This window comes from Bubalus kerabau, chromosome 10 (assembly GCF_029407905.1).
Source record: "Bubalus kerabau isolate K-KA32 ecotype Philippines breed swamp buffalo chromosome 10, PCC_UOA_SB_1v2, whole genome shotgun sequence".
NCBI classification, from domain to species: domain Eukaryota; kingdom Metazoa; phylum Chordata; class Mammalia; order Artiodactyla; family Bovidae; genus Bubalus; species Bubalus kerabau.
In genome coordinates this window covers 76,718,477-76,744,711 of record NC_073633.1, presented here as the reverse complement: position 1 = coordinate 76,744,711, position 26,235 = coordinate 76,718,477, and the positions used below count along the sequence as shown (strand labels likewise).

The 26,235-nt window shown below is 41.5% G+C and overlaps 1 protein-coding gene across 1 annotated transcript in view; it reads left to right on the top strand.

Annotated features, from left to right (window-relative positions):
- CCDC175 (coiled-coil domain containing 175) overlaps nucleotides 1-25,941 on the top strand; it is a 77,930-nt gene extending 51,989 nt beyond the window's left edge. The window contains exons 16-20 of the mRNA XM_055538233.1: nucleotides 4,710-4,862; nucleotides 8,873-8,975; nucleotides 12,418-12,461; nucleotides 14,326-14,488; nucleotides 25,828-25,941. Of these exons, the coding sequence (XP_055394208.1) occupies nucleotides 4,710-4,862; nucleotides 8,873-8,975; nucleotides 12,418-12,461; nucleotides 14,326-14,488; nucleotides 25,828-25,913 (549 nt within the window). The 3' untranslated portion in view covers nucleotides 25,914-25,941. The remainder of the gene's footprint in view (nucleotides 1-4,709; nucleotides 4,863-8,872; nucleotides 8,976-12,417; nucleotides 12,462-14,325; nucleotides 14,489-25,827) is intronic.
- The last annotated feature ends 294 nt before the right edge of the window (nucleotides 25,942-26,235 follow it).

Here is a 26,235-nt window from a genome sequence, read left to right as displayed (position 1 = left end):
ATGTACTCTGCATATAAGTTAAATAAGCAGGGTGACAATGTACAGCCTTGACGTACTCCTTCCCCAATTTGGAACCAGCCCCTTGTTCTATGTCTAGTTCTAACTGCTGCTTCTTGACCTGCATACATATTTCTCAGGAGGCATGTAAGGTGGTCTGATATTACCATCTCTTTAAGAATTTTTCAGTTTGTTGTGACCCACACCAAGGTTTAGCGTAATCAATAGAGCAAAAGTAGATGTTTTTCTGGAACTCTCTTCCTTTTTGTATTATCCAATGGTTGTTGGCAATTTGATCTCTGGTCCCGCTGCCTTTTCTAAATCCAGTTTGAACATCTGAAAGTTCACGGTTCATGTACTGTTGAAGCCTGGCTTGGAGAATTTTGAGCATTACTTAGCTAGCATGTGAGATGAGTGCAATTGTGTGGTAGTTTGAGCATTCTTTGGCATTGCCTTTCTTAGGGATTGGAATGAAAACTGACCTTTTCCAGTCCTGTGGCTACTGCTGAGTTTTCCAAATTTGCTGGCGTATTGAGTGCAGCACTTTCACAGCATCATCTTTGAAGATTTGAAATAGCTCAACTGGAATTCCATCACCTCCACTAGCTTTGTTCATAGTGATGCTTCCTAAGGCCCACTTGACTTCGCATTCCAGGATGTCTGGCTCTAGGTGAGTGATCACACCATCGTGGTTATCTGGGTCATGAAGATCTGTTTTGTATAGTTCTTCTGTGTATTCTTGCCACCTCTTTTTAATATATTCTGCTTCTGTTAGGTCCATACCATTTCTGTTCTTTTTTGTGCCCATCTTTGCATGAAATGTTCCCTTGGTATCTCTAATTTTCTTGAAGAGATCTCTAGTCTTTCCCATTCTATTGTTTTCCTCTATTTTTTTTGCATTGATTGCTGAGGAAGGTTTTCTTATCTTTCCTTGCTATTCTTTGGAACTTTGGATTCAAATGGATATATCTTTCCTTTTCTCCTTTGCCTTTCATTTTCTCTTCTTTTCTCAGCTATTTGTAAGGCCTCCTCAGACAACCATTTTGCCTTTTTGCATTTCTTTTTCTTGGGGATGGTCTTGATCACTGCCTCCTGTACAATGTCATGAACCTCCATCCATAGTTCATCAGGCACTCTGTCTACTAGATCTAATCCCTTGAGTTTGTTATTAACATGGTATAATCATAAGGGATTTGATTTAGGTCATACCTGAATGGTCTAGTGGTTTTCCCTACTTTCTTCAATTTAAGTCTGAATTTGGCAATAAGGAATTCTTGATCTGAGCCACAGTCAACTCCCGGTCTTGTTTTTGCTGACTGTATTGAGCTTCTCCATCTTTGGCTGCAAAGAATATAATCATCTGATTTCAGTGTTGACCATCTGGTGATGTCCATGTGTAGAGTCTTCTCTTGTGTTGTTGGAAGAGGGTGTTTGCTATGACCAGTGTGTTCTCTTGGCCAAACTCTTTTAGCCTTTGCCCTCTTCATTTTGTACTGCAAGGCCAAATTTGCCTGTTACTCCAGGTATCTCTTGACTTCCTACTTTTGCATTCCAGTCCCCTATGATGAAAAGGACATCCTTTTTGGCTGTTAATTCTAGAAAGTCTTATAGGTCTTCAATGAATAGTTCAGCTTCAGCTTCTTCAGCATTACTGGTTGGGGCATAGACTTGGATTACTGTGATAGTGAATGGTATGCCTTGGAAACAGACAGAGATCATTCTGTCATTTTTGAGAATGCACCCAAGTACTGCATTTCGGACTTTTTTATTGACTATGATGGCTACTCCATTTCTTCTAAGGGATTCTTGCCCACAGTATTAGATACAATGGTCATCTGAATTAAATTCACCCATTCAAGTCCATTTTAATTCAGTTCAGTTCAGTCCAGTCACTCAGTCGTGTCCGTCTCTTTGCGACCCCTTGGACTGCAGCATGCCAGGCTTCCCTGTCCATCACCAACTCCCAGAGCCTGCTCAAACTCATGTCCATTGAGTTGGTGATGCCATCCAACCATCTCATCCTCTGTCATCCCCTTCTCCTCCTGCCTTCAATCTTTCCCAGCATCAGGGTCTTTTCCAATGAGCCAGTTCACTGATTCCTAAAATGTTGATCTTCACTCTTGCCATCTCCTGCTTGACCACTTCCAATTTACCTTGATTCATGGACCTAACATTCCAGGTTCCTATGCAATATTGTTCTTTAAAACTTTGGACTTTACTGCCATCACCAGTTACATCCACAACTGGGCATTGTTTTCACTTTGGCTCCATCTCTTCATTCTTTCTGGAGTTATTTCTCTACTCTTCTACAGTAGCATATTGGACACCTACCGACCTGGGGAGTTCATCTTTCAGTGTCATATCTTTTTGCCTTTTCATACTGTTCATGGAGTTGTCGCATGAAGTTGTCAGAGCAAGAATACTGAAGTGGTTTGCCATTGCCTTCTCCAGTGGACCACATTTTGTCAGTACTCTCCACCATGACCCGTCCATCTTAGGTGGCCCTACATGGTATGACTCATAGTTTCATTGAGTTAGACGAGGCTGTGGTCCATGTGATCAGTTTGATTAGCTTTCTGTGATTTTGGTTTTCATTCTGTCTATCCTCTGAAGGATAAGGATAAGAGGCTTCCTGATGGGAGAGACTGACTGTGGGGGAAACTGGGTCTTATTCTGATGGGTGGGGCCATGCTCAGTACAAATTTAATTCAATTTTCTGTTGATGGACGGAACTGTGTTCCCTCCCTGTTGTTTGACCTGAAACCAAACAATGGCGGGGGTAGTGAAGATAATGGAGACTCCTTCAAAAGGTCCTTTGCACACACTGCCACACTCAGTGCCCCCGACCCTGAAGCAGGCCATCACCTACCCACGCCTCTGCTGGAGACATATATATATATACATATATATGTATGTGGATGGAGGAGCCTGGTGGGCTGCAGTCCATGGGGTCGCGAAGAGTCGGACATGACTTAGCGACTTCACTTTCACTTTTCACTTTCATGCATTGGAGAAGGAAATGGCAACCCACTCCAGTGTTCTTGCCTGGAGAATCCCAGGGACAGTGGAGGCTGGTGGGCTGCCATCTATGGGGTTGCACAGAGTCATATACGACTAAAGTGACTTAGCAGCAGCAGCAGCATACATATATACACGTGTGTGTGTATGTGTAGAGGGAGAGAGATCAGCTTTAGAAGAGATTAACATGTAACCTGTTACCACTGAAAAATCACTCACTGGGGGAGGGTTCATTTTCCTTACTTAAAAGGTGTCATGCATGCTAAATTGCAATAATTGTGTTCGACAATTTTGTGACCCAAGGAATGTAGCCCGCCAGGCTCCTCTGTCCATGGAGATTCTCCAGAAAGAATACTGGAGTGGGTTGCCATGCCCTTCTCCAGGGGATCTTCCTGACCCAAGGATTGAACCCACATCTCCTGTGCCTCCTGCATTGCAGGCAGATTCTTTGTCACTGAGCACCTGGGAAGCCCTATTTAAAAAGTAGAGATTGGATTATGCTTTGTAAGCTTCTTTTCATATCTGTTATTCTGGTAAATTCCTATGAAGACAAGGATAATGGGCAAAGGTTGTAGGGATTAGGAGAGTGAATGAAACAGGAGCAGGTAAGTGGATGTTTACTACCTTCTAACATTTTATAATCAATAGTGATAAACATATGTATGTGCAGTTGATTAAACATAAAATGTATTCTTTGATATCAAAAGTAACTTTTAATGTGTTATTGAAATAGAAAAATATGAAGGGGAAAATTACAAGTATACTATATATTTGAGCTTCTCCATCGGCTCAGCGGTAAAGAATCTGCCTACCAATGCAGGAGACACAGGAGATTCGGGTTCAGTCCCTGGATTGGGAGGATCCCCTGCAGAAGGAAATGGCAACCTACTCCAGTATATGGTGTAGGAAATTCCATGGACAGAGGAGCCTGGTGGGCTACAGTCAATGGGATTGCAAAAAAGTCAGACACCATTAGTGACTAAACAACCAGCAGAACAGCATATTATATATATAATTCTATTTTCCTAATAGGATGCTGCTGGGGCAATTATACAATATACAAAGATTATGTGATTTATAACAGTATAATAATCTAAAACTGACTAGAGAATTCAGAAAAATCCATAAAGTAATATTCTTTGAGAAATAGCAAATATCAAATCCTCCCTGAAAAAACCTCAATAAATTCTACTCCCTTCCTCCTCATTTTGCCAGGCAATTCTTTATATATCAAGATATATTCTATTTTGTGAAGTTGTCTCAATAGCTTGACTTTAGCTCTGAACTTGGGATCCATAGACTTGCTTCCCAGAGTCCATTAGCTTTGGAGTTAAAAGTTTTTCAAGGGAAGATGTTCATAGCCTCTGCTGATGGTCATGGAATTACAGTCGGCCCTTTAGCAATATGGGTTTGAATTGCATGTGTCCATATATTTGTGAATTATTTTTTTCAATGAATGCACTACACGGTCTGTGGTTGGTTCAATCAGGAGATGTGAAACTGGAAATAGAGTACCAATTGTAAAGTTATACCCAGATTTGTGACTGGGCAGGGGTTGGTGCCCCTCACTCCCTCATTGTTCAAGGGTCAGCTGTAATTAGAACTCTTCTCTGAATGTGGTGCAGGCAGCTTAATACACTGGTGCCCTGCTAGTTGAACTCTATAAGGTAATTGTGGATTTTATATTTGAGCAGAAGAAAGTGAAGCAGGAGTTGAAACAGTTAAGAGAGCATGAAAGCTATAAAACCAAAGCTCATTTTGAAATTCTAAAAAGCTTAGAAAATGAAATCTATTTACATGACCTAAAAACAGATGCTTTGATCCTGGAAAATAAAAGATTAAAAGAGGTAAGTTCAAGAGCACTTTACTTTGTACGATGGTCATGGTTGATTTCCATATCTGTACTAGTTATGATAGAAAAGGAGAGAATAACTCTTGAAACTTTCTAAGTGAAACTTAAAGTACACAGAGAGAAGTGCCCACATCATACACAGCTTAATTAACACATTGAATAACCAACACCTAGATCAAGAAACAAAGCATCCATCAACAGAATCCAGATACTGTCTTCTATGTCTTCTGTGGGCCTTCCTGTCATTGACCTTCCCATGATATACTATATCATATACTATACTCTCCCACAATATGCTATACTGATTTTTAACACTATAGATGAGTTCTGCCTGTTTTTGAACATTATATGTATGGAATGATACAGTACATATTATTTTGCCCAAAATTATGCTTCCCAGGTTTCTTCTTCTTATTGAGTGAAGTTATGGTTCATTCATTCTCAGTTCTGTATTTTACTGTTTGTATGTATTGTATTCCATTGTATGACTATACTATAGTTTATACACTCTGCTGTTGCTGGGGGTTTGGAGAGTTTCTAATTTGGACTACTACCATGAAAATTCTATTACGTGTATTTTGATGAATGTAGTTACGTATTTCTTTTGGGTAAACAGCTCAAGTGGCATTCTAGAGCCATAGAGGGTCAAATGGTCACCCTAGTGCACAGGGGCGGAGAAGGCAGTGGCACCCCACTCCAGTGCTCTTGCCTGGAAAATCCCATGGGTGGAGGAGCCTGGTGGGCTGCAGTCCATGGGGTCGCTAAGAGTTGGACACGACTGAGCAACTTCACTTTCACTTTTCACTTTCATGCATTGGAGAAGGAAATGGCAACCCACTCCAGTGTTCTTGCCTGGAGAATCCCAGGGACAGAGGAGCCTGGTGGGCTGCCGTCTCTGGGGTCACACAGAGTTGGACACATCTGAAGTGACGCAGCAGCATTGCACAGGGGCGGTCTCCCAAGGACATGACACTAACTGCCACTCCCGTCTGTAGTGTAAGAGAGCGTAGTTATTCCTGATTCTGAGCAAAATTCAGCCTTTTTCAATTTAATCATTCTGGAGGGTGTGTAGAGGTGACCCACTGTGGTTTTAATTTGCATTTTTCTGATGATTCAGGAAATGATTTGTATGTTGTTTGCTACACTTGGAGACCCTCTTTGTGAGGTATATGTTCAGTCTTGTGCCCATTTTATTTATTTTTTAATTTTTTAATTTTATTTTTTAACTTTACAATATTGTATTGGTTTTGCCATATATTAAAATGAATCCACCACAGGTACACATGTGTTCCCCATCCTGAACCCTCCTCCCTCCTCCCTCCCCATACCATCCCTCTGGGTCGTCCCAGTGCACTAGCCCAAAGCATCCAGTATTGTGCATCGAACCTGGACTGGCGACTCGTTTCATATATGATATTATACATGTTTCAATGCCATTCTCCCAAATCACCCCACCCTCTCCCTCTCTCACAGAGTCCAAAAGACTGTTCTATACATCAGTGTCTCTTTTGCTGTCTCGTTACAGGGTTATTGTTACCATCTTTCTAAATTCCATATATATGCGTTAGTATACTGTATTGGTGTTTTTCTTTCTGGCTTACTTCACTCTGTATAATAGGCTCCAGTTTCATCCACCTCATTAGAACTGATTCAAATGTATTCTTTTTAGTGGCTGAGTAATACTCCATTGTGTATATGTACCACAGCTTTCTTATCCATTCATCTGCTGATGGACATCTAGGTTGCTTCCATGTCCTGGCTATTATAAACAGTGCTGCGATGAACATTGGGGTACACGTGTCTCTTTCCCTTCTGGTTTCCTCAGTGTGTATGCCCAGCAGTGGGACTGCTGGATCATAAAGCAGTCCTATTTCCAGTTTTTTAAGGAATCTCCACACTGTTCTCCATAGTGGCTGTACTAGTTTGCATTCCCACCAACAGTGTAAGAGGGTTCCCTTTTCTCCACACCCTCTCCAGCATTTATTGCTTGTAGACTTTTGCGCAGCCATTCTGACTGGCGTGAAATGGTACCTCATAGTGGTTTTGATTTGCATTTCTCTGATAATGAGTGATGTTGAGCATCTTTTCATGTGTTTGTTAGCCATTTTAAAAGTTAGATTGTTTCAGATTGATTATAGTTCTTTTTATAGCAAAGGAATTTGTTCATCCAACCCTTAAATTGAAAGTCTCAATCTCAAAAGATTAAGTTTTGCTTATTTATACTGAAGATTTACTTCTTTGAGTCTGTCACTCAGTAGTAACCCTGTAGTGTGACTTTGGGCAGTCCTACAGCACTAAGACTCTAAATGGCAACAATTATCTATGTAATATCATGTGTTTTTCGGTATAATTAAATGACATAGAGATATGAGTCTACTTTGAAAAGGCAGATGTGCTCCACAGAGCCCAGGTGCCATTTGCAGTAACCCACACACATCCAACATCTTCATCCTTCTAACCTTGTAAGAAATTCCATCCACCTATGAAACATTCCACAAGACTGTCTTCCTATCAAGATGATGTAGATTATTTATTAATTTAGTTGGAATTTTCATTGCTATTTTGGTAATGGGTGACCAAATGGATGACTATATGAAACATTGATTCTAAAAGTTCTGTTTTGGATTCAAGGTCCATCTACTAGGCCCTGGATGACCCTATGCTTATATCTTATTCATTCATCACTCTTTGTTTTGATGATCTCATCCCTTCATTCAACAAACATTTTCAGCATCACTGAGTCCCAAGTTCTAGGGATGAAACAGTGAATACAAATATGGGTAAGACACTAGCCCAAAACCCTTAGAGAGCTCACGGTCTGGTTGGGGAGACAGGTATACAAATGTATAATTACAATTTGGTTGTTAAGTGTGACAATCCACCCAGGGCACATATACATAGTCACCCAGAGCACGAGCATTTAATCACACCAGGTGAGGAGCTCCAGGAAGAAATCTGACCTGGTGCCGTTAGCACAGAGGTAGGATTTACACCTGGGAGATAGTGAGATTCCTTGAGGACAGTTAATGAGAACAGTGAGGTGTGAACAGAGTTCGGAAGAAAGATAGTTTTTAAAGAGGAAACAGTAGAAGTAGAGACCAAAAGGGGACTAAAAGACCGAAAAGGGGACTAATAGAGAGTTACAGGAAGCCACCTGAACTACACAAGTCTATAAACAGTGGGCCATGTTCAAAGAGAGCAAGAAGGATGACTTGGATTTGGCTTATGATAGTTTTCACTTAGATTTACTACAAAACCTGCCAGCAAGCTGTGCAAAGACTGACCCAGGGTAAGGCTGCAGGACAGCCCCTCTGGAACACCCTCATGAACAGCCCTGTGGAACAGGTCCATGTCTTCTCCTAGGGCACTGGGACCATTTCTAAGATTTTTATCAGTAGTTTCTAGTGTTTGACAACTTCTCTCTCGAAACTGAGCCAGTGCCTACTTTATGTCCCAAAGCCCACATTTTCAGAGTTGCCAGACTTTGGAGTCCCTGAGCACTGGGTGGTTGGACCAGAAAGCCGTGTCTGATATCCAAGCCACTGTTGTCACTGCCAGCCAACCCGATGAAACGTCCAACTAGAGTGAGCAATCCCACAGGGTCTCCCGGCTTGGTAACTCATCTCTCTGCGGTCCTATGAACACCTCCAGTGAGGCAGCGTTGCTGCCTTGTAGCATATACTGAACACACATTTTGCCAAAAGGAACATTTTTTTCCTGTGGACACAGTGCATTTAGGCAGCATACCTTTTCGTTCATTTTTGTGGCAAATTCAGCATATCATGTTTATTTGGGTGACGTTGAAATGCTTTCTAGGAAGCAAGGTCCTTTATTTCCCTCCCCGGGATGTTAACTTAGCAAGGGCTGTGCTTACCACTGTCACCTTGGCAGCTAGAATGATGGGACACAGAGGAGGGATCAATAGATGTCTGCTAAGCGACTACACAGATAATGAACCTACTATAATTCCACAGCTTAAAGCAACCATACACCTTTAATTTCCAGTATATTGCATACCTAAAGGACAACATAGAGCAATACGAAAGGGGAGAAGAAGACCTCGTGCGCTCCTCAAGTGACCTGTCTTGTCAGCTGACAGATCTTCAGAGTAAGTAATGTGTCATGAGTGACCTTTTACATATGAAAAAATAAAGTTCTGTTTTGTTGAAATCAATGTTTCTGGTTTGATATAATAAAATGTACCCATCTTAAGTTAAATGAGTTTTGACAGGTGTACATATCACCAGAACCACTACAAGAAAGATACAGAACATTTTCGTCATTGAAAAGCATCCCTTGTGTCTCTTTATGGTTGATTTTCCAGTCTGCTTCCAATTCCCAGAAACCACTGAAGGACAGTGCCTCTGTCCTTAAGGACTGGGTATAATGGGATGATAGAACATGTACTGTTTTGTACCTGGCTCCTTTTACTCAGAAGACTTTTTAAAGATCCATCTATGTTGCTGCATATATCCTTGTTTGTTTTTTTATAGCTGTATAGTGAAAGTGTGTTAGTCGCTCAGTCATGTATGACTCTTTGCGACCCCAGGAACTGTAGCCTGCCAGCCTCCTCTATCCATGGAATTCTCCATGCAAGAATATTGGAGTGGGTTGCCATTCCCTTCACCAAGGGATCTACCTGACTCAGGGATCAAACCTGGGTCTCCTACATTGCAAGGCAGATTCTCTACCATCTGAGCTACCAGGGAAGTAGCTGTATGGTAGTGGTCCTTTAAATGGATGTACCATATTTTGTTTAATCCCTTCACTAGCTGAGGAACATTTGGATTGTTTCCATTTGGGGGTTACTATTTGTGTTTTTGAGAATATTTATTTCAGTTTCTCTTGGGTAAATACAAAGGAGGGGAACCATTGGATTTATAAGAAATGGCCTGTTTGCTAAAGTAGTTGTACAGACTTATCATCCTAATAGCAATGGGATACTCCACATCCTCTCCAGCACTTAAAATTGTCAAAACACTTAAAATTGTTGTCATTTTAACCATTTACTAGCTATGAAATCGGAGAAGGCAATGACACCCCACTTCAGTACTCCTGCCTGGAAAATCCCATGGATGGAGGAGCCTGGTAGGCTGCAGTCATGGGGTCACTGAGGGTCAGACACAACTGCGACTTCACTTTCACTTTCCACTTTCATGCATTGGAGAAGGAAATGGCAACCCACTCCAGTGTTCTTGCCTGGAGAATCCCAGGGACGAGGGAACCTGGTGGGCTGCTGTCTATGGGGTCGCACAGAGTCGGACACGACTGAAGCGACTTAGCAGCAGCAGCAGCAGCTATGAAATGGCATTTCCTCTTGATTAAGATTTTCTGTTGACTAAGGTTAAGTATCTTCTCATGTGTTTTTTGGCCACTTACATATCATTTTTTATGTTATGTTGTTGACAAATTATCTGTTACAACATAACAAGCATTGCAAATTACTTGGCTTACAAATTGTCAGTTTGGTTAGAACTTAGTGGAGGCAACTCCTGCCTGTTCTACTTCACATCAGCTGGGGCAACTTGATGGCTGAGGGATAATTCAGCAGCTGGGGACTGGAGTTCTCTGCAGACCCGCTCACTCATGTGTCTGGTGTCGATGCTGGCTCTCAGCTGAATTCTGGGGAGACTGCTAACCAGAACACCTCTGTGTGGCCTCTCCATACGTGCAGCTGCTTGACCTGCTGTGTTTCAAAAGCTAACATTCCAAGAAAACAAAGTAGAAGTTCATGGCATTGTGACTTGACCTTAAAAGTCAGTGCCACATGTCTTTCCAAATATTTTGCCCTTTGCTTTGTGTTCTTTGTGTTTCCTATTGAGTTAAAATATTTATATAGTCTGGAAATGAGTCCTTTTTAAGTCTAAGGCTTGACTTTTCATTTACTTAATGGTGCCCTAGAAAAAAGTTTAAAATTTTCTTTTGAGCAAAAGTCTGCTTTATCTAGTTTGTCTTTTTAGCATTAGTATGTTTTGTGTCCTTTTTTGTCTAAGCCTAGTTCTCAGAGTTTTTCCTATGTTTTCTCTATTAGTTTTTCAGTTCAGTTCAGTTCAGTCGCTCAGGCGTGTCCAGCTCTTTGTGACCCCATGGACTGCAGCACACCAGGCCTCCCTGTCCATCACCAACTAGTTTTTTAGCTTTAATGTCTAGATCCCTTTAACCAGGGATGAAAGTTAACTCTTTCATGTGGTATGAGGTAAGGTTGAAATATAATGGTTTTCTCTTATGCATATTCAGTTGTTCCAGCACCATTTTTGAAAAGACTTTCCTTCTAGCATTGTATTACTCAATGACTTTTTAAAAAAATCACTTTTATGAATCTGTTCCTTTATTCTAAGTATCTGAATTTATACCAACATCACACTGTCCTGATTGCTATAGTTTCATATTCAATCTGTAATATCATGTAATGTTAGTTCTTCTCATTTGTGCTTCTCTGTTAGAATCATTTTGGCTATTTTAGATATTTTGATTTCCATATAAGCTTTAGAATTAGCTTATTAATCTACACACATGTGTACCCCTGCTCAGATCTTAATTGAGTTTGTGTTGAATCTATAAATCAATCTGAGGAGAATTTACATCTTAACAAAGTGAAGACTTCCAATCCAAGAATACAGTGTATACGTCCATTTATTTAGAACTTACTTAATTTTTCTCAGCAAGATTTCACAGCTGTTAGTAAAGTTTCAGAGGTCCACAAGAACATCCTCAATCCCAGTGATTAGCTGGAAGGATTCACAGGACTCAGACATTGTTATGCTTGATGGTTATTGTCTGTTACAAGGATACCGAGTAAAATCAGGGAAGGGAAAAGGGCTTGGTGGAAACTAGGTGCAAGCCTGCAGGTGGCCTCTCCCAGTGGAGTTACAGTAGAGTTACACCCCAGTGGCATGCATTTAACTCCCCCAGCAGTGGTGCGTGACGCATGCAAACTGGTGCCCGGTAGGGGAGCTCACAGGGTTGGGTGTCCAGGGTATTTATTGGAGGGGGTCCGTCACATGGGCATGCAGTGCCGTTGTGAGTGACCTCAGCGGCTCAAGCAGCTACTGAGATGCTCAGGTGGTGTTTCTCCTTTACAAGGTTAGTGCGGAAAATTGCACTGATTGACTTTGGAATGTCAAACCAATCTTCCACTCCTGCGATAAGATCCACTTATTCAAAAGCTGTTACTGTTTTCATATATTGCTGGATTTGATTTGTTAATCTTTGAACAGATTTCTGTGTCTGTGTGCAAGCCTGTCTTGCTCAGCTTGCACCCCTCCAGGAGAGCCCAGTGACCGGAGGAGAGCTCCCTTCTTTTAGGTGTCACCGTTCCATGTTGCCCATTCTCCAGTATCTGAAAACTGGATATTGCAGCAAACTTATTTGTTTTATATATTTAGTCCCATTTTCTCCTTTTTTTTACAGTGGCAGGGCAAGTGTTAGTCTGACATTTCAGAAGTAAAAACTTATAGATAAAAATGGTTTTTGAAAAACAAATAGCATTACTTGAATAAAATGTTCAAATTATTTCAGTAACCTTTGCATTTTAAAAATCTTTAATTTAGCACAATATTCGGATTTGTGGGCTGAATTTTGGACTACACTTAAGGTGAGCTTTTTTATGTTGCCTTCATAAGTATCATATTTCTAAGATATCTACCTACCTAATAAGTGTGTGTGTAAGGAAGGAAGACAGAGCTCATGTGATCATCACATCCTAAAATGTGTTCTTTGTGTTGTCACAAATCAAATCTCAACTGAATCAGTTTTAAAGATTTTATTGGCTTTGTGCAGTCAGTCAGTCAGTCAGTTCAGCCGCTCAGTCGTGTCCGACTCTTTGCAACCCCATGAATCACAGCACGCCAGGCCTCCCTGTCTATCACCAACTCCCGGAGTTCACTCAGATTCATGTTCATCGAGTCAGTGATTCCACCCAGCCATCTTATCCTCTGTCGTCCCCTTCTCCTCCTGCCCCCCAATCCCTCCCAGCATCAGAGTCTTTTCCAATGAGTCAACTCTTCCCATGAGGTGGCCAATGTACTGGAGTTTCAGCTTCAGCATCATTCCTTCCAAAGAAATCCCAGGGCTGATCTCCTTCAGAATGGTCTGGTTGGATCTCCTTGCAGTCCAAGGGACTCTCAAGAGTCTTCTCCAACACCACAGTTCAAAAGCATCAATTCTTCAGCGCTCAGCCTTCTTCACAGTCCAACTCTCGCATCCATACATGACCACTGTGCAACACCTCACAAATCAGGCAGCATTTTAGCTAGCAGACAGGAAGAAGCTCTGGGGATCTGTACAAAATGAAAGACTTTTATAGGCAGAGGGAGCAAGAACAAGGAAGTCATTCCAGGCAAAAATGGCAGGTTCCATATTGCAAGGCCACTTCCCTTTCAGGGATGGCAGGGATCGACCAGGCAGATTACCTATTTAGTGCTGATCAGCTAATTCCTGATGGACTGGTTAAGATTCCATTTCTAAGAGAACTGAAACTAATTAAGTCTCTCAGTTTGGTGACGTGGGATTTAGTGTAAGTGACTCCATTTTGGGCCTGTTGTCTTATTCTTAAGAATATAAAATGTCATTATGAAATCTTCATCCTTTGGGAAGCTATCTTCCCACTCTACCACTTCAGCTAAAGTGGGAATGACATTTTTATTTCCAAGCATAAACGGAAGACAGATTATTTTAGGACAAATTTGTCAGTTCTGCACTCTCTCTTTCCTCCACATTTTACCAGCTATGCACCATCTCCATCTCTCCCTGCTTTAGAAGCAGGTAGACTAGAATATAGATCCTGGTTCTGCTACTTTCTAAGTAACTAAAGATTACCTGTGATCCTTGTTTAACCCTTAAACAGAGGCTAAGAGAAGTGCTAGTAATGCCTTTTTTAGATGAAGCAACTGAGACTCAGACAATTGAAGTGACTTGCCCAAGACCAGACTGTAGCCCTCCAGGCTCCTCTGTCCATTGAAATCTCCAGGCAAGAATACAGAGTGGGTGGCCATTCCCTTCTCCAGGAGATCTTCCCAACGCATGGACTGAACTCAGGTCTTCTGCATTGCAGGACCATGTGAGCCACCAGGGAAGCCCACTGATGAGCTTTCGGGGATTTAAAGCTCGGACCTCCCTAACTGCAAGCTTCTTTCTCTTAAGCTGCAAGCCGCACTGAGTCTCCTCTGCAGTTGTGTGGTGCTCCTAAGATGAGCTGCTTTTTTATGCCGCCACCACTACCCTACCCAGTTAGAATTTTGAGTTTAGTGAGCATTCTATTAAATCTCATTTGTTAATTCACTTTTCTAACATCCTTTACAGAACTTTGTGAATTTTCTGTGTAAGACACTTACTTTACACAACTAGTACCAATATTGTGTGTGTATTTTTGTCTTGTGCATGACTCACTTGTACAAGATGTTTTTATTTATTTTGTTGCTATTTATATTCACATACCCCCAAATGCTACTTTTTTTAAGGAACTGATAGAAAGTGGTAATGAGACCTTGAGAGAAATAAAAAATCTGATAGGCAAGCTGTGTGAAAGAGATGAAAAAATCGAGCAAATCAGTATTTTGCTTCAATCAGACCTTGATGAGATGCGTAGTCTTATGGAAAAGGAATCGGAGACAGACTTTCTCAGTAAGTAACATCTCAAGAACTTTCTGCTATTTTACTGTCACCCGTGACATCAAAAATAGTCCCCCAAAAGAATGCCAACCAATAATTTAGTTATCTGCAATAATCTATTCCCAATAATATCACATATGTTCACTGAATGTTGATTCTCATTTGTGGGATTGAATATGGCAATGTAGCAGTGTTGGGCAAGCCTCCTTTTTTATCTTAGTTAGTCTCCTAAATAACTGAATCTCAACTTCTTTCCGATTTTTAAAAATACTCCTCCCCCCAAATCTTTTTGAATTCTTTTACATGCTTCCTTATCTTTTAAAATAAAATATTGAACATCATTTTGCCCTGTCTTCCTGAGCTGAGTTTAGCATTAGAAACAGGAAGTGTTGCCTTCTCTGAAAGTCTAATGATGCTTTCTGGGTCTTCTGAGATGTTAACACATCGATTATAACACAGCTGACTCAAGAACAAGCAACCCAGTCTTTTCAGAGGAAGATCAACTTTCATCCTCAGTCCCTACTCCAGAGTCGTGTTAGATGCCAGGGCCACAGAACTGTCCATACCAGGACTCCAGTGAGAAGCAGAGGTGAATCCTTGGCCAGTACAGCCCAGGGATCCCAGCACTGGAATCCCTTGAAAAGGTGGGATGGTGGAGGTAGAGGGCGCTGTCAGAAGGAAGGAGAATAGAGCATAGGGGAGAGATGGAGAGGTGAAATGAAAATGGTATCATCTGACAAGTATACAGATCTATTAGAGGTTATTAAGATTTAAGAGCATCATCATTAGATAAGCCATACTAAAGGTGAGTTGTAAAAAATAAAACAAGTGAAATAAAAGTAAAATGAAAGAAAGTGGCACAATTAAAGACATCTAGATATTTGGTTAAAAAAACACAAAAACCCAGTGTTCTGAGGGTGTTGCTTGATAAAAGAAATAATGTTTTAGCAGCCACTAAGGAATTTTGTGGGTGAATCTTATTAACCAAAAAGTTGTGTTTATCATCATGTTCCACCTTGATGATACTTATTATGTGCATGCTCAGTGGTTTCAGTCATGTCAGACTCTTTGTGATCCTATGGACTGAAGCCCGCCAGGCTGCTCTGTCTGTGGGATTTCTCATGCAAGAATACTGGCGCGGGTTGCCATTTCCTCCTCCAGGGGATCTTCCTGACCCAGGGACTGAACCCAAGCCTCTTGCACTGCAGGCAGATTCTTTACCCCTGAACCACCAGGGAAGCCCCTATACTTATTATATCTTATTGCACAAAGAGTCTTTGTGCATCTTGCTTAACTCTGCATTTTCTTTGCTAGGTCAGGCCATCCCTAGTAACTGTAGATCAAGTCGACTTTTAAGAGCTAAATAGTTTCTTCAATTGCGCTGTTTTCACTTGAGAAAATCTTCCCTTTTTGTCTGAAACCTGATGGAATCTTTACATTGGAGAAAATTTAAATGTACTATATTGAAAAGCTAAACCCACTGAAAAACTAATACCATATTCCCCTTTTCTGGTACTTTGAGAACTGATAACCTATTGAAAGTGGAGGATTGCAGCATGGAAATAATGGAAGGCCCCCAAATGAGAACAAGCTGAGGCGTAAAGCTTGGCAGAACAAGGGAGTAGGTGTCATCATCACTTGTTTTGGGCAGATTCAGAGGCAGGCAGGGGAGTGGGGGAGGTTCAGTGTTGAGGGTGGGAAAGGAAAGCTTCAGGTGTGTTCTGACTGGAGGTTGTTGGCATTGCTGGCAACAGGCTGACTAGAAGCTGGATAGCCTATGTGATAGATTAGTGAGCATATTTGGCTCTTCTCTGGTTGGTCCTGAGTTAGAAGAAGGGTTATAAAGAAGGGAAGTTGGCAGTCATTGATCAAATTATGTCTATTCTGGGCTAATTGCATATATGGTCAATTCATGGGTCTGTTGTCATGTATGGTCTGGCCATTGTCAGTTTGTATATTCCATTTTTCAGCATGGATTTTAATTTTTACTTCCATTTCAAGATATCGTGTCCAGAAGAGAGTAATAGTAATAGTTGCTTTGTGTGAAAACCAACCCAAATAAAATATAAATAATGGGCTTCCCTGGTGGCTTAGCTGGTAAAGACCCTGCCTGCCAGTGCAGGAGATGCACGAGACATGGGTTCAATCCCTGGGTGGAAAGATCCCCTGGAGAAAAAAATGACAACCCACTCCAGTAATCTTGCCTGGAAAATTCCCCAGACAGAAGAGCCTGGCAGGCTACAGTCCATGCGGTCACAGAGTCGGATGCAACTGCATGCACATGTACAATGGGTCAATCCAGTATGTGGCATTTATTTTTATATCATCCAAATGGTACAGTCATTTCATTAAAATTTAACTTCATTTGATAGGCAATCAGTATACGTGACTCTTAAGCTGTGCTTATTCTAGGCAACTGGAACAAGTTCCAGTTAATATTAATTATGAAATATTGCAAGTATGAAAAGCATAAAAGTCACACACACATATACACACTATCAGGCAAAAATTTTAACATTTTTGCTATGTTATGGTATTCCCGCCACACAGAACAAGAACATAATTGTTGTTGTCCAGTTGCTCAGTCGTGTCTGATTCTGCAACCCCAGGGACTGCAGCATGCCAGGCTTCCCTGTCCACCACCAACTCCCAGAGCTCGCCCAAACTCATGTCTATCAAGTTGGCTATGCCATCCAGTGATCTTATCCTCTTTCATCCTCTTCTTCTTCTGCCTCCAATCTTTCCCAGCATCAGGGTCTTTTCCAACGAGTCAGTTCTTCACATCAGGTGGCCAAAGTATTGGAGTCTCAGCTTCAACATCAGTCCTTCCAATGAATATTCAGGACTGATTTCCTTTAGGATGGACTGGTTTGATCTCCTTGCAGTCCAAGGGACTCTCAAGAGTCTTCTCCAGCACCACAGTTCAAAAGCATCAATTTTTCGGCGCTCAACTTCTTTATAGTCCAACTCTCACATCCATACATGACTACTGGAAAAATTTAGTTATCTTTTAAAATTTCTGTCTGATATTGTACACATCATTATATGTATTTATAGTGTATAAGTAAACTGGGGCACATGATACAAACTCAAGAGAGTTTGGAGAGCGCTCACCTCAGTTTCCGATGCTCACAGTTTTTGCTCAGGTTGTCATTATAACCAAACCACAAACTGTAAGGAAAGTTTGTTGTAGTCTGATGAAAACTTTAGAGAAATCGAAGCTGGGGGCTTTTAGTTTTAAACTCCTCCCCTATTCTCAGTTGCTGCCTGTGTTCCTAGATATCAACAATGGTGTGGAGATTCCTGAGCAAGTCTTATTGTCTACAACAAGGGTCACTAAACTACGACCAAGGGACCAAAGCTGCTTCCCTCCTATATTTGTAGGGCTCAGAGCTAAGAATGGTTTTTGTATTTTCAAATGGTTAGAAAAAATCAAAAGGATAATATTGGCCAGTACCAGATTCAATAACCTTAGATATGTAGATGACACCACCCCTTGGCAGAAAGAAGAACTAAAGAGCCTCTTGATGAAGGTGAAAGAGGAGAGTGAAAAACCTGGGTTAAAATTCAACATTCCAAAAACTAAAATCATACCATCTGGTCCCATCACTTCATGCCATATAGATGAGGAAACAGTGGAAACAGTGACAAACTTTACTTTCTTGGGTTCCAAAATCACTGCAGATGGTGACTGCAGCCATGAAATTAAAAGATGCTTGCTTCTTGGAAGAAAAGTTATGACCAACCCAGACAGCATATTAAAAAGCAGAGACATTTCTTTGCCAACAAAGGTCCATCTAGTCAAGGCTATGGTTTCCCCAGTAGTCATGTATGGATGTGAGAGTTGGACCATTGCTGATTCATGTCGATGTATGGCAAAAAACCATTACAATATTGTAAAGTAATTAGCCTCCAATGAAAATAATTTTAAAAAAGAAGAAGGCCGAGCACCTAAGAACTGATGCTTTCAAATTGTGATGCTGGTGAAGACTCTTGAGAGTTCCTTGGACAGCAAGGAGATCAAACCTGTCAATCCTAAAGGAAAACAACCCTAAATATTCATTGAAAGGCGTGAAGCTGAAGCTGAAGCTGCAATACTTTGGCCACCTGATGCAAAGAGCTGACTCACTGGAAAAGACCCTGATGCTTGAAAAGATAGAAGGCGGGAGGCGAAGGAGATTATAGAGAATGAGATGGTTGGATGGCATCACTGACTTGATGGACATGAGTTTGAGCAAGCTCCGAGAGTTGGTGATGGACAGGGAAGCCTGGCGTGCTGCAGTCCAAGGGGTTGCAAAGAGTCAGACATGACTGAATGACTGAACACCACGACCAACTAGAAAGTTATATGAAATTCAAATTTCTATATGCAGAGATAAAGTTTTATTCAATCCCAGCCCTGCTCATACCTTCACACATTCATTTAGCTGCATTTGTGCTACAACAACAGACACTGTGACAGGGACCCCATGACTCACCCCACCTAAAGTATTTACTGTTTAGGCGAACAGTAGATAAACAGTAGATGTTTGCCAAACTCTGTAAGGTACCTTTTCCTTTGCTCACTCATGGAGTGGGTGCGCTTTCTTGGCAACATGGCAAACCCTAAGGATCATATCCACTGAGACAAATAGAGAATAAGGGATGCGATGATTTCTTTGTTCTAGACCATTCAGTGATGAACAAGCTCTGTTATATGATGCCTATTCTGGAAAAATTTAAATGTTCTCCTTTTGTGGTTGGAAATGAAAAGAATATCACTAAATTTTATGAGAAAAAAACATATATTTCTACTGAATATATTTTCAGTCAATAGATTTTTGAATGGAGGAATTTCAGTGTAAAAAGCCAGTACTGTTTGCAGCCACTGAAATGTTCCTAATTGGGCATACTGATACTTGAAATTCCTCCTGTTTTTAGGGTTGCATCCACATTTCACTATTAACTCTAAACTGAATTCCAGAAGTATTTACTGAAGCCTATTTTGTGCCAAGTACCATGTTAGGCTCTAGGGTTATAGTGGTCAATGAAAACAGATATAATCCCCACCAAATAGAACTCATAATCTAGCACAAAAGTCTGCAAATATTAAAGGGCCATAGTATTTTTTCAGCTTTGTCACGCATGAGGTCTCTGTAGCATCTACTCAGATCTGCCATCATTAGCAGAATTGTGCCTGCAGTTTGCCAACCCCTGACACAGTGGGAGAACCAAGAATGTATTAAGCAAATGTGTGTAAAGTCTCATGTCATATGGATTTTACAGGTGGGGCGTGAGAACCATGAGAGAACCTGAGAGGGAGAGAGACTTGACCTGGTTAAGGAATTGGGAGAGAGGTCTCTAGAGAACTGGAAATGGAGATGAGCTGTAAAGGAGGATCTCTTGATTCTCCAACTCCACTTGTTTCTGCTCCTAGAGGACTGGTACCACGTGGGCTTTGGAGGAAGGTGGACCTGGGATCAAATTTCAACTCTGCTTCTTAACACATTATTTAACCTCCATTCTTTAGTTGCTCCAAGTAGCTCAGTGGTAAAAAGAATCCACCTGCAATGCAGGAGACACAGGTTTAATCCCTAGGTAAGGAAGATCTGGAGAAGGAAATGGCAAGCCACTTCAGTATTCTTGCCTGGGAAATCCCATGCACAGAGGAGCCTGGCAGGCTACAGTCCATGGGGTCTGAAAGAGTTGGACACAGCTTAGTGACTAAACAATGCAACAGGAGTAGTAATAAATGATGCCTCAGACACAAATTAGGCACTAATATTTCTGAAGTCTTCTTACCTCCTGAGGAGATAATCAGATCAGATCAGTCGCTCAGTCGTGTCCGACTCTTTGCGACCCCATGAATCTCAGCACGCCAGGCCTCCCTGTCCATCACCAACTTCCTGAGTTCACTCAGACTCACGTCCATCGGGTCAGTGATGCCATCCAGCCATCTCATCTTCTGTCGTCCCCTTCTCCTCCTGCCCCCAATCCCTCCCAGCATCAGAGTCTTTTCCAATGAGTCAACTCTTCGCATGAGGTGGCCAAAGTACTGGAGTTTCAGCTTTAGCATCATTCCTTCCAAAGAAATCCCAGGGCTGATCTCCTTCAGAATGGATTGGTTGGATCTCCTTGCAGTCCAAGGGACTCTCAAGAGTCTTCTCCAACACCACAGTTCAAAAGCATCAATTCTTCGGTGCTCAGCCTTCTTCACAGTCCAACTCTCACATCCATACATGTCCACAGGAAAAACCATAGCCTTGACTAGACGAACCTTTGTTGGCAAAGTAATGTCTCTGCTTTTGAACATGCTATCTAGGTTGGTCATAACTTTCCTTCCAAGGAGTAAGGGTCTTTTAATTTCACGGCTGCAGTCACCATCTGCAGTGATTTTAGAGCCCAGAAAAATAAAGTCTGACACTGTTTCCACTGTTTCCCCATCTATTTCCCATGAAGTGGTGGGAGTGGATGCCATGATCTTTGTTTTCTGAATGCTGAGCTTTAAGCCAACTTTTTCACTCTCCACTTTCACTTTCATCAAGAGGCTTTTGAGTTCCTCTTCACTTTCTGCCATAAGGGTGGTGTCACCTGCATATCTGAGGTTATTGATATTTCTCCCATCAATCTTGATTCCAGTTTGTGTTTCTTCCAGTCCAGCGTTTCTCATGATGTACTCTGCATATAAGTTAAATAAACAGGGTGACAATATACAGCCTTGACGTACTCCTTTTCCTATTTGGAACCAGTCTGTTGTTCCATGTCCAGTTCGAACTGTTGCTTCCTGACCTGCATACAGATTTCTCAAGAGGCAGATCAGGTGGTCTGGTATTCTCATATCTTTCAGAATTTTCCACAGTTTATTGTGATCCACACAGTCAAAGGCTTTGGCATAGTCAATAAAGCAGAAATAGATGTTTTTCTGGAACTCTCTTGCTTTTTCCATGATCCAGCGGATGTTGGCAATTTGATCTCTGGTTCCTCTGCCTTTTATAAAACCAGCTTGAACATCAGGAAGTTCACGGTTCACATATTGCTGAAGCCCGGCTTGGAGAATTTTGAGCAGTACTTTACTAGCGTGTGAGATGAGTGCAATTGTGTGGTGGTTTGAGCATTCTTTGGCATTGCCTTTCTTTGGGATTGGAATGAAAACTGACCTTTTCCAGTCCTGTGGCCACTGCTGAGTTTTCCAAATTTGCTGGCATATTGAGTGCAGCACTTTCACAGCATCCTCTTTCAGGATTTGGAATAGCTCAACTGGAATTCTATCACGTCCACTAGCTTTGTTCATAGTGATGCTTTCTAAGGCCCACTTGACTTCACATTCCAGGATGTCTGGCTCTAGGTCAGTGATCACACCATCGTGATTATCTTGGTCGTGAAGATCTTTTTTGTACAGTTCTGTGTATTCTTGCCATCTCTTCTTAATATCTTCTGCTTCTGTTAGGTCCATACTGTTTCTGTCCTTTATCGAGCTCATCTTTGCATGAAATATTCCTTTGGTATCTCTGATTTTCTTGAATAGATCTCTAGTCTTTCCCATTCTGTTGTTTTCCTCTATTTCTTTGCATTGATCGCTAAAGAAGGCTTTCTTATCTCTTCTTGCTATTCTTTGGAACTCTGCATTCAGATGTTTGTATCTTTCCTTTTCTCCTTTGCCTTTTGCTTCTCTTCTTTTCACAGCTATTTGTAAGGCCTCCCCAGACAGCCATTTTGCTTTTTTGCATTTCTTTTCTATGGGAATGGTCTTGATCCCTGTCTCCTGTACAATGTCACGAACCTCATTCCATAGTTCATCAGGCACTCTATCTATCAGATCTAGGCCCTTAAATCTATTTCTCACTTCCACTGTATAAATCATAAGGGATTTGATTTAGGTCATACCTGAATGGTCTGGTGGTTTTCCCTTCTTTCTTCAATTTCAGTCTGAATTTGGCAATAAGGAGTTCATGGTCTGAGCCACAGTCAGCTCCTGGTGTTTTTTTTGCTGACTGTATAGAGCTTCTCCATCTTTGGCTGCAAAGAATATAATCAATCTGACTTCGGTGTTGACCATCTGGTGATGTCCATGTATAGAGTCTTCTCTTGTGTTGTTGGAAGAGGGTGTTTGTTATGACCAGTGCATTTTCTTGGCAAAACTCTATTAGTCTTTGCCCTGCTTCATTCCGTATTCCAAGGCCACATTTGCCTGTTACTCCAGGTGTTTCTTGACTTCCTACTTTTGCATTCCAGTCCCCTATAATGAAAAGGACATCTTTTTTGGGTGTTAGTTTTAACAGGTTTTGTAGGTCTTCATAGAACTGTTCAACTTTAGCTTCTTCAGCGTTACTGGTTGGGGCATAGACTTGGATTACTGTGATATTGAATGGTTTGCCTTGGAAATGAACAGACATCATTCTGTCATTTTTGAGATTGCATCCAAGTACTGCATATCGGACTCTTTTGTTGACCATGATGGCTACTCCATTTCTTCTGAGGGATTCCTGCCCGCAGTAGTAGATATAATGGTCATCTGAGTTAAATTCACCCATTCCAGTCCATTTCAGTTTGCTGATTCCTAGAATGTCGACCGCCATTCACTCTTGCCATCTCTTGTTTGACCACTTCCAATTTGCCTTGATTCATGGACCTGACATTCCAGGTTCCTATGCAATATTTCTTTTTACAGCATCGGACCTTGCTTCTACCACCAGTCACATCCACAGCTGGGTATTGTTTTTGCCTTGGCTCCATCCCTTCATTCTTTCTGGAGTTATTTCTCCACTGATCTCCAGGAGCATATTAGGCACCTACTGATCTGGGGAGTTTCTCTTTCAGTAGCCTATCATTTTGCCTTTTCATACTGTTCATGGGGTTCTCAAGGCAAGAATACTGAAGTGGTTTGCCATTCCCTTCTCCAGTGGACCACATTCTGTCAGATCTCTCCACCATGACCCGCCCATCTTGGGTTGCCCCACGGGCATGGCTTAGTTTCATTGAGTTAGACAAGGCTGTGGTCTTCTGTGAGTAAATTGACTAGTTTTCTGTGAGTATGGTTTCAGTGTGTTTGCCCTCTGTTGCCCTCTTGCAACACCTACTGTCTTACTTGGGTTTCTCTTACCTTGGGCGTGGGGTATCTCTTCATGGCTGCTCTAGCAAAGCGCAGCCATTGCTCCTTACCTTGGACGAGGGGTATCTCCTCACCGCCGTCCTTCCTGACCTTCAATGTGGGATAGCTCCTCTAGGCCCTCCTGCGCCTGCGCAGCCACGGCTCCTTGGACGTGGGGTTGGTCCTCCCGGCCAGGAGATAATAGGCCCCTTGAATTACTCTGAGCTACCAGCTCTTGGATATTTTGTATCCAATGGCTTCTGTCACTGGTGGACTTCTAGAGAAGCCCTTGATCTCTTCCAGCTTAACAGCCCTCTCCTGCACCCTCTTCTGGACACAGTGTATCACTGCAGCCCTGCCGGGTCTGGTGTGCTCCTAGTCCCAGTACTAGCTGTATTAGCATACTGAATACCTTTGAGCCTGACACTAGACCATGCCTGCAAGCTTAGTCGCTCAGTTAAGTCCCACTCTTTGCGACCCCATGGACTGTAGCCTGTCCTCTGTCCATGGGATTCTCCAGGCAAGAATACTGAAGTGGGTTGCTATGCCCTCCTCCGGAAGATCTTCCCAACCCAGGGATGGAACCCGTCTCCTGCGTTGGCAGGCAGATTCTTTTACCACTGAGCCACCTGGGAAACCCACTAGAGCATGTGGCTAGTTACTAAATTGAACACGACTCGGTCCCTGAACCTCAAAGCATATACATTGTGAGAAACAGACAAGTGAAGAGATGATTAGACTACAGTGGATTCTTCCAAGTCAGTAGCAATGGAGGGTAAAGAGACACCTCTGTTCTTTGGGGTGTTGAGAGTACATGGGATGTCTTCCTGAAGGAGCAGTAGACATAGACTGGCCAGGGAACAGTAATGATGTGGCTAAGTAGAGATCTGCCGGAGGTCCTGGTTGGCAAGCATGAGGGATAGGCTTGGCAGAAATGTGAAATGCCAGACTTCATCCTGAAAATTAAAATAATTACTTTTTGCTTTCTTATAAATTAAATAAATTTTTGGTGTATAGCAAACCTAATTAACCTGCAAAGATTACTTTTAAAGAAGTATTAAAAATAATTTTGTTTTAAAATTCAAAAAAAATCCCTGAGTATTTTACCATATAGTATAATTTAGATAACAGATAAGCAATTTGTGTACTAATCAACTTGATATGTGCTCTACAGAAGACTTTTTTAGGCCAAGAGATATTTTTAGATAAAGATAAAAAAATTTATGCTGTTAGTTATCTTTTTGTGATCAAAAGGACTTGATATAATTATCTATGTTTTGATCTCTTAGTTCTGGAAGCGAACCTGGTTATTGAAGCAGAATCAAATTTTCAGTAAGAAATACTTAAAAATGTAATTCACTCAGAAATTTTCTAAAGCTGTCTTGGAAAAATTAAGATCTGAGCTAAGAAGAGTTTAGATCTTAGTTTTCAAACATTAGCGTCACCTAGGGGAAGTTTTGGAAAAGGCAATGGCACCCCACTCCAGTACTCTTGCCTGGAAAATCCCAGGGACAGGGGAGCCTGGTGGGTCGCCGTCTATGGTGTCGCACCGAGTCGGACACGACTGAAGCGACTTAGCAGCAGCAGCAGCAAGGGAAGTTTAAAACTTCCTCTGCTCAGCCAGACCAATTCACCACGAGTCTCGGGGGTGAGACCAACGAGTATTTTTATAATTCTCTCTAGCTGGCTCCATTGTGTAGCCAAGTATGGAAAACCATCAGTTTTAGACAAATATATTAACAGTGTAATTGTTAAATTTATCAACTGACCTAAATTAAGAAAATTTCAGCTTTTAAATTACCTGTCCGGTGATGAGCAAAGTAACTACCATACACTGCAGCAGCGAGATCTAAGACAAAACTGTGTATTTTCACTGACTTATAACAAATTAACCTGAGCAACCATAGCTACTACAAATTATCCCATCTTGTTCATAAGGAAGCAAATTAAAAATGCAAATATGTATTAAGTATTTCTGAAATCCTTTGCACTTGAGGACTTGTATTACTTGCATGATTTCTCCTTTTGCATGCACATTTTTCTGCTAGAAGAGGACATTGGAGGGGAAGATAATTATTCAAATGACTCCAAATGTAGTGAGACAAAAAGATAGCCCTGGTAATCAGTTGCATGATCCCCCAGCACCATGCCCACCCCTCCACACCCCACCCTCTGCTCATTATACAACTGTCCAATTGAGGATTCTTGGGGCAATTTAAAGTTGTAACTACCTAAACTTATGTAAGATACACATAGAATTTTTACATTTGATTTATTCCTATAGAAAAGAAGAAAAAGAGTCCTGTTAACGTAATCCGCTTCCCAGCAGTAAAATGTACTATGAAAAAAACATCAACGAAGAAAAGCTAACAAAATACTGGATACAACTGCCGTGAATTCAAAAGGTACAAAACTACAGAAAATGAGTGCACGTTCTTTCATATTTTACAACTGTCAATGGGAGTCTTAAAAGTTTGAGATTTAACAACTCTCACCAAGGAGGACAATCAGGAAATAATCTTCTAAATAATATAAATGGATAAACTAGGTCAGATTATTAAGTGCAAAAATCTTATTTTGCTTCCATGGTTGCAACCATGAGTCTCCTGAAGGCTTTACAGCATAAAAATCACAGCACACATTACCAACCACAGGAAAACCATTGGCTTCCTAGGTGGCGCTAATGGTAAAG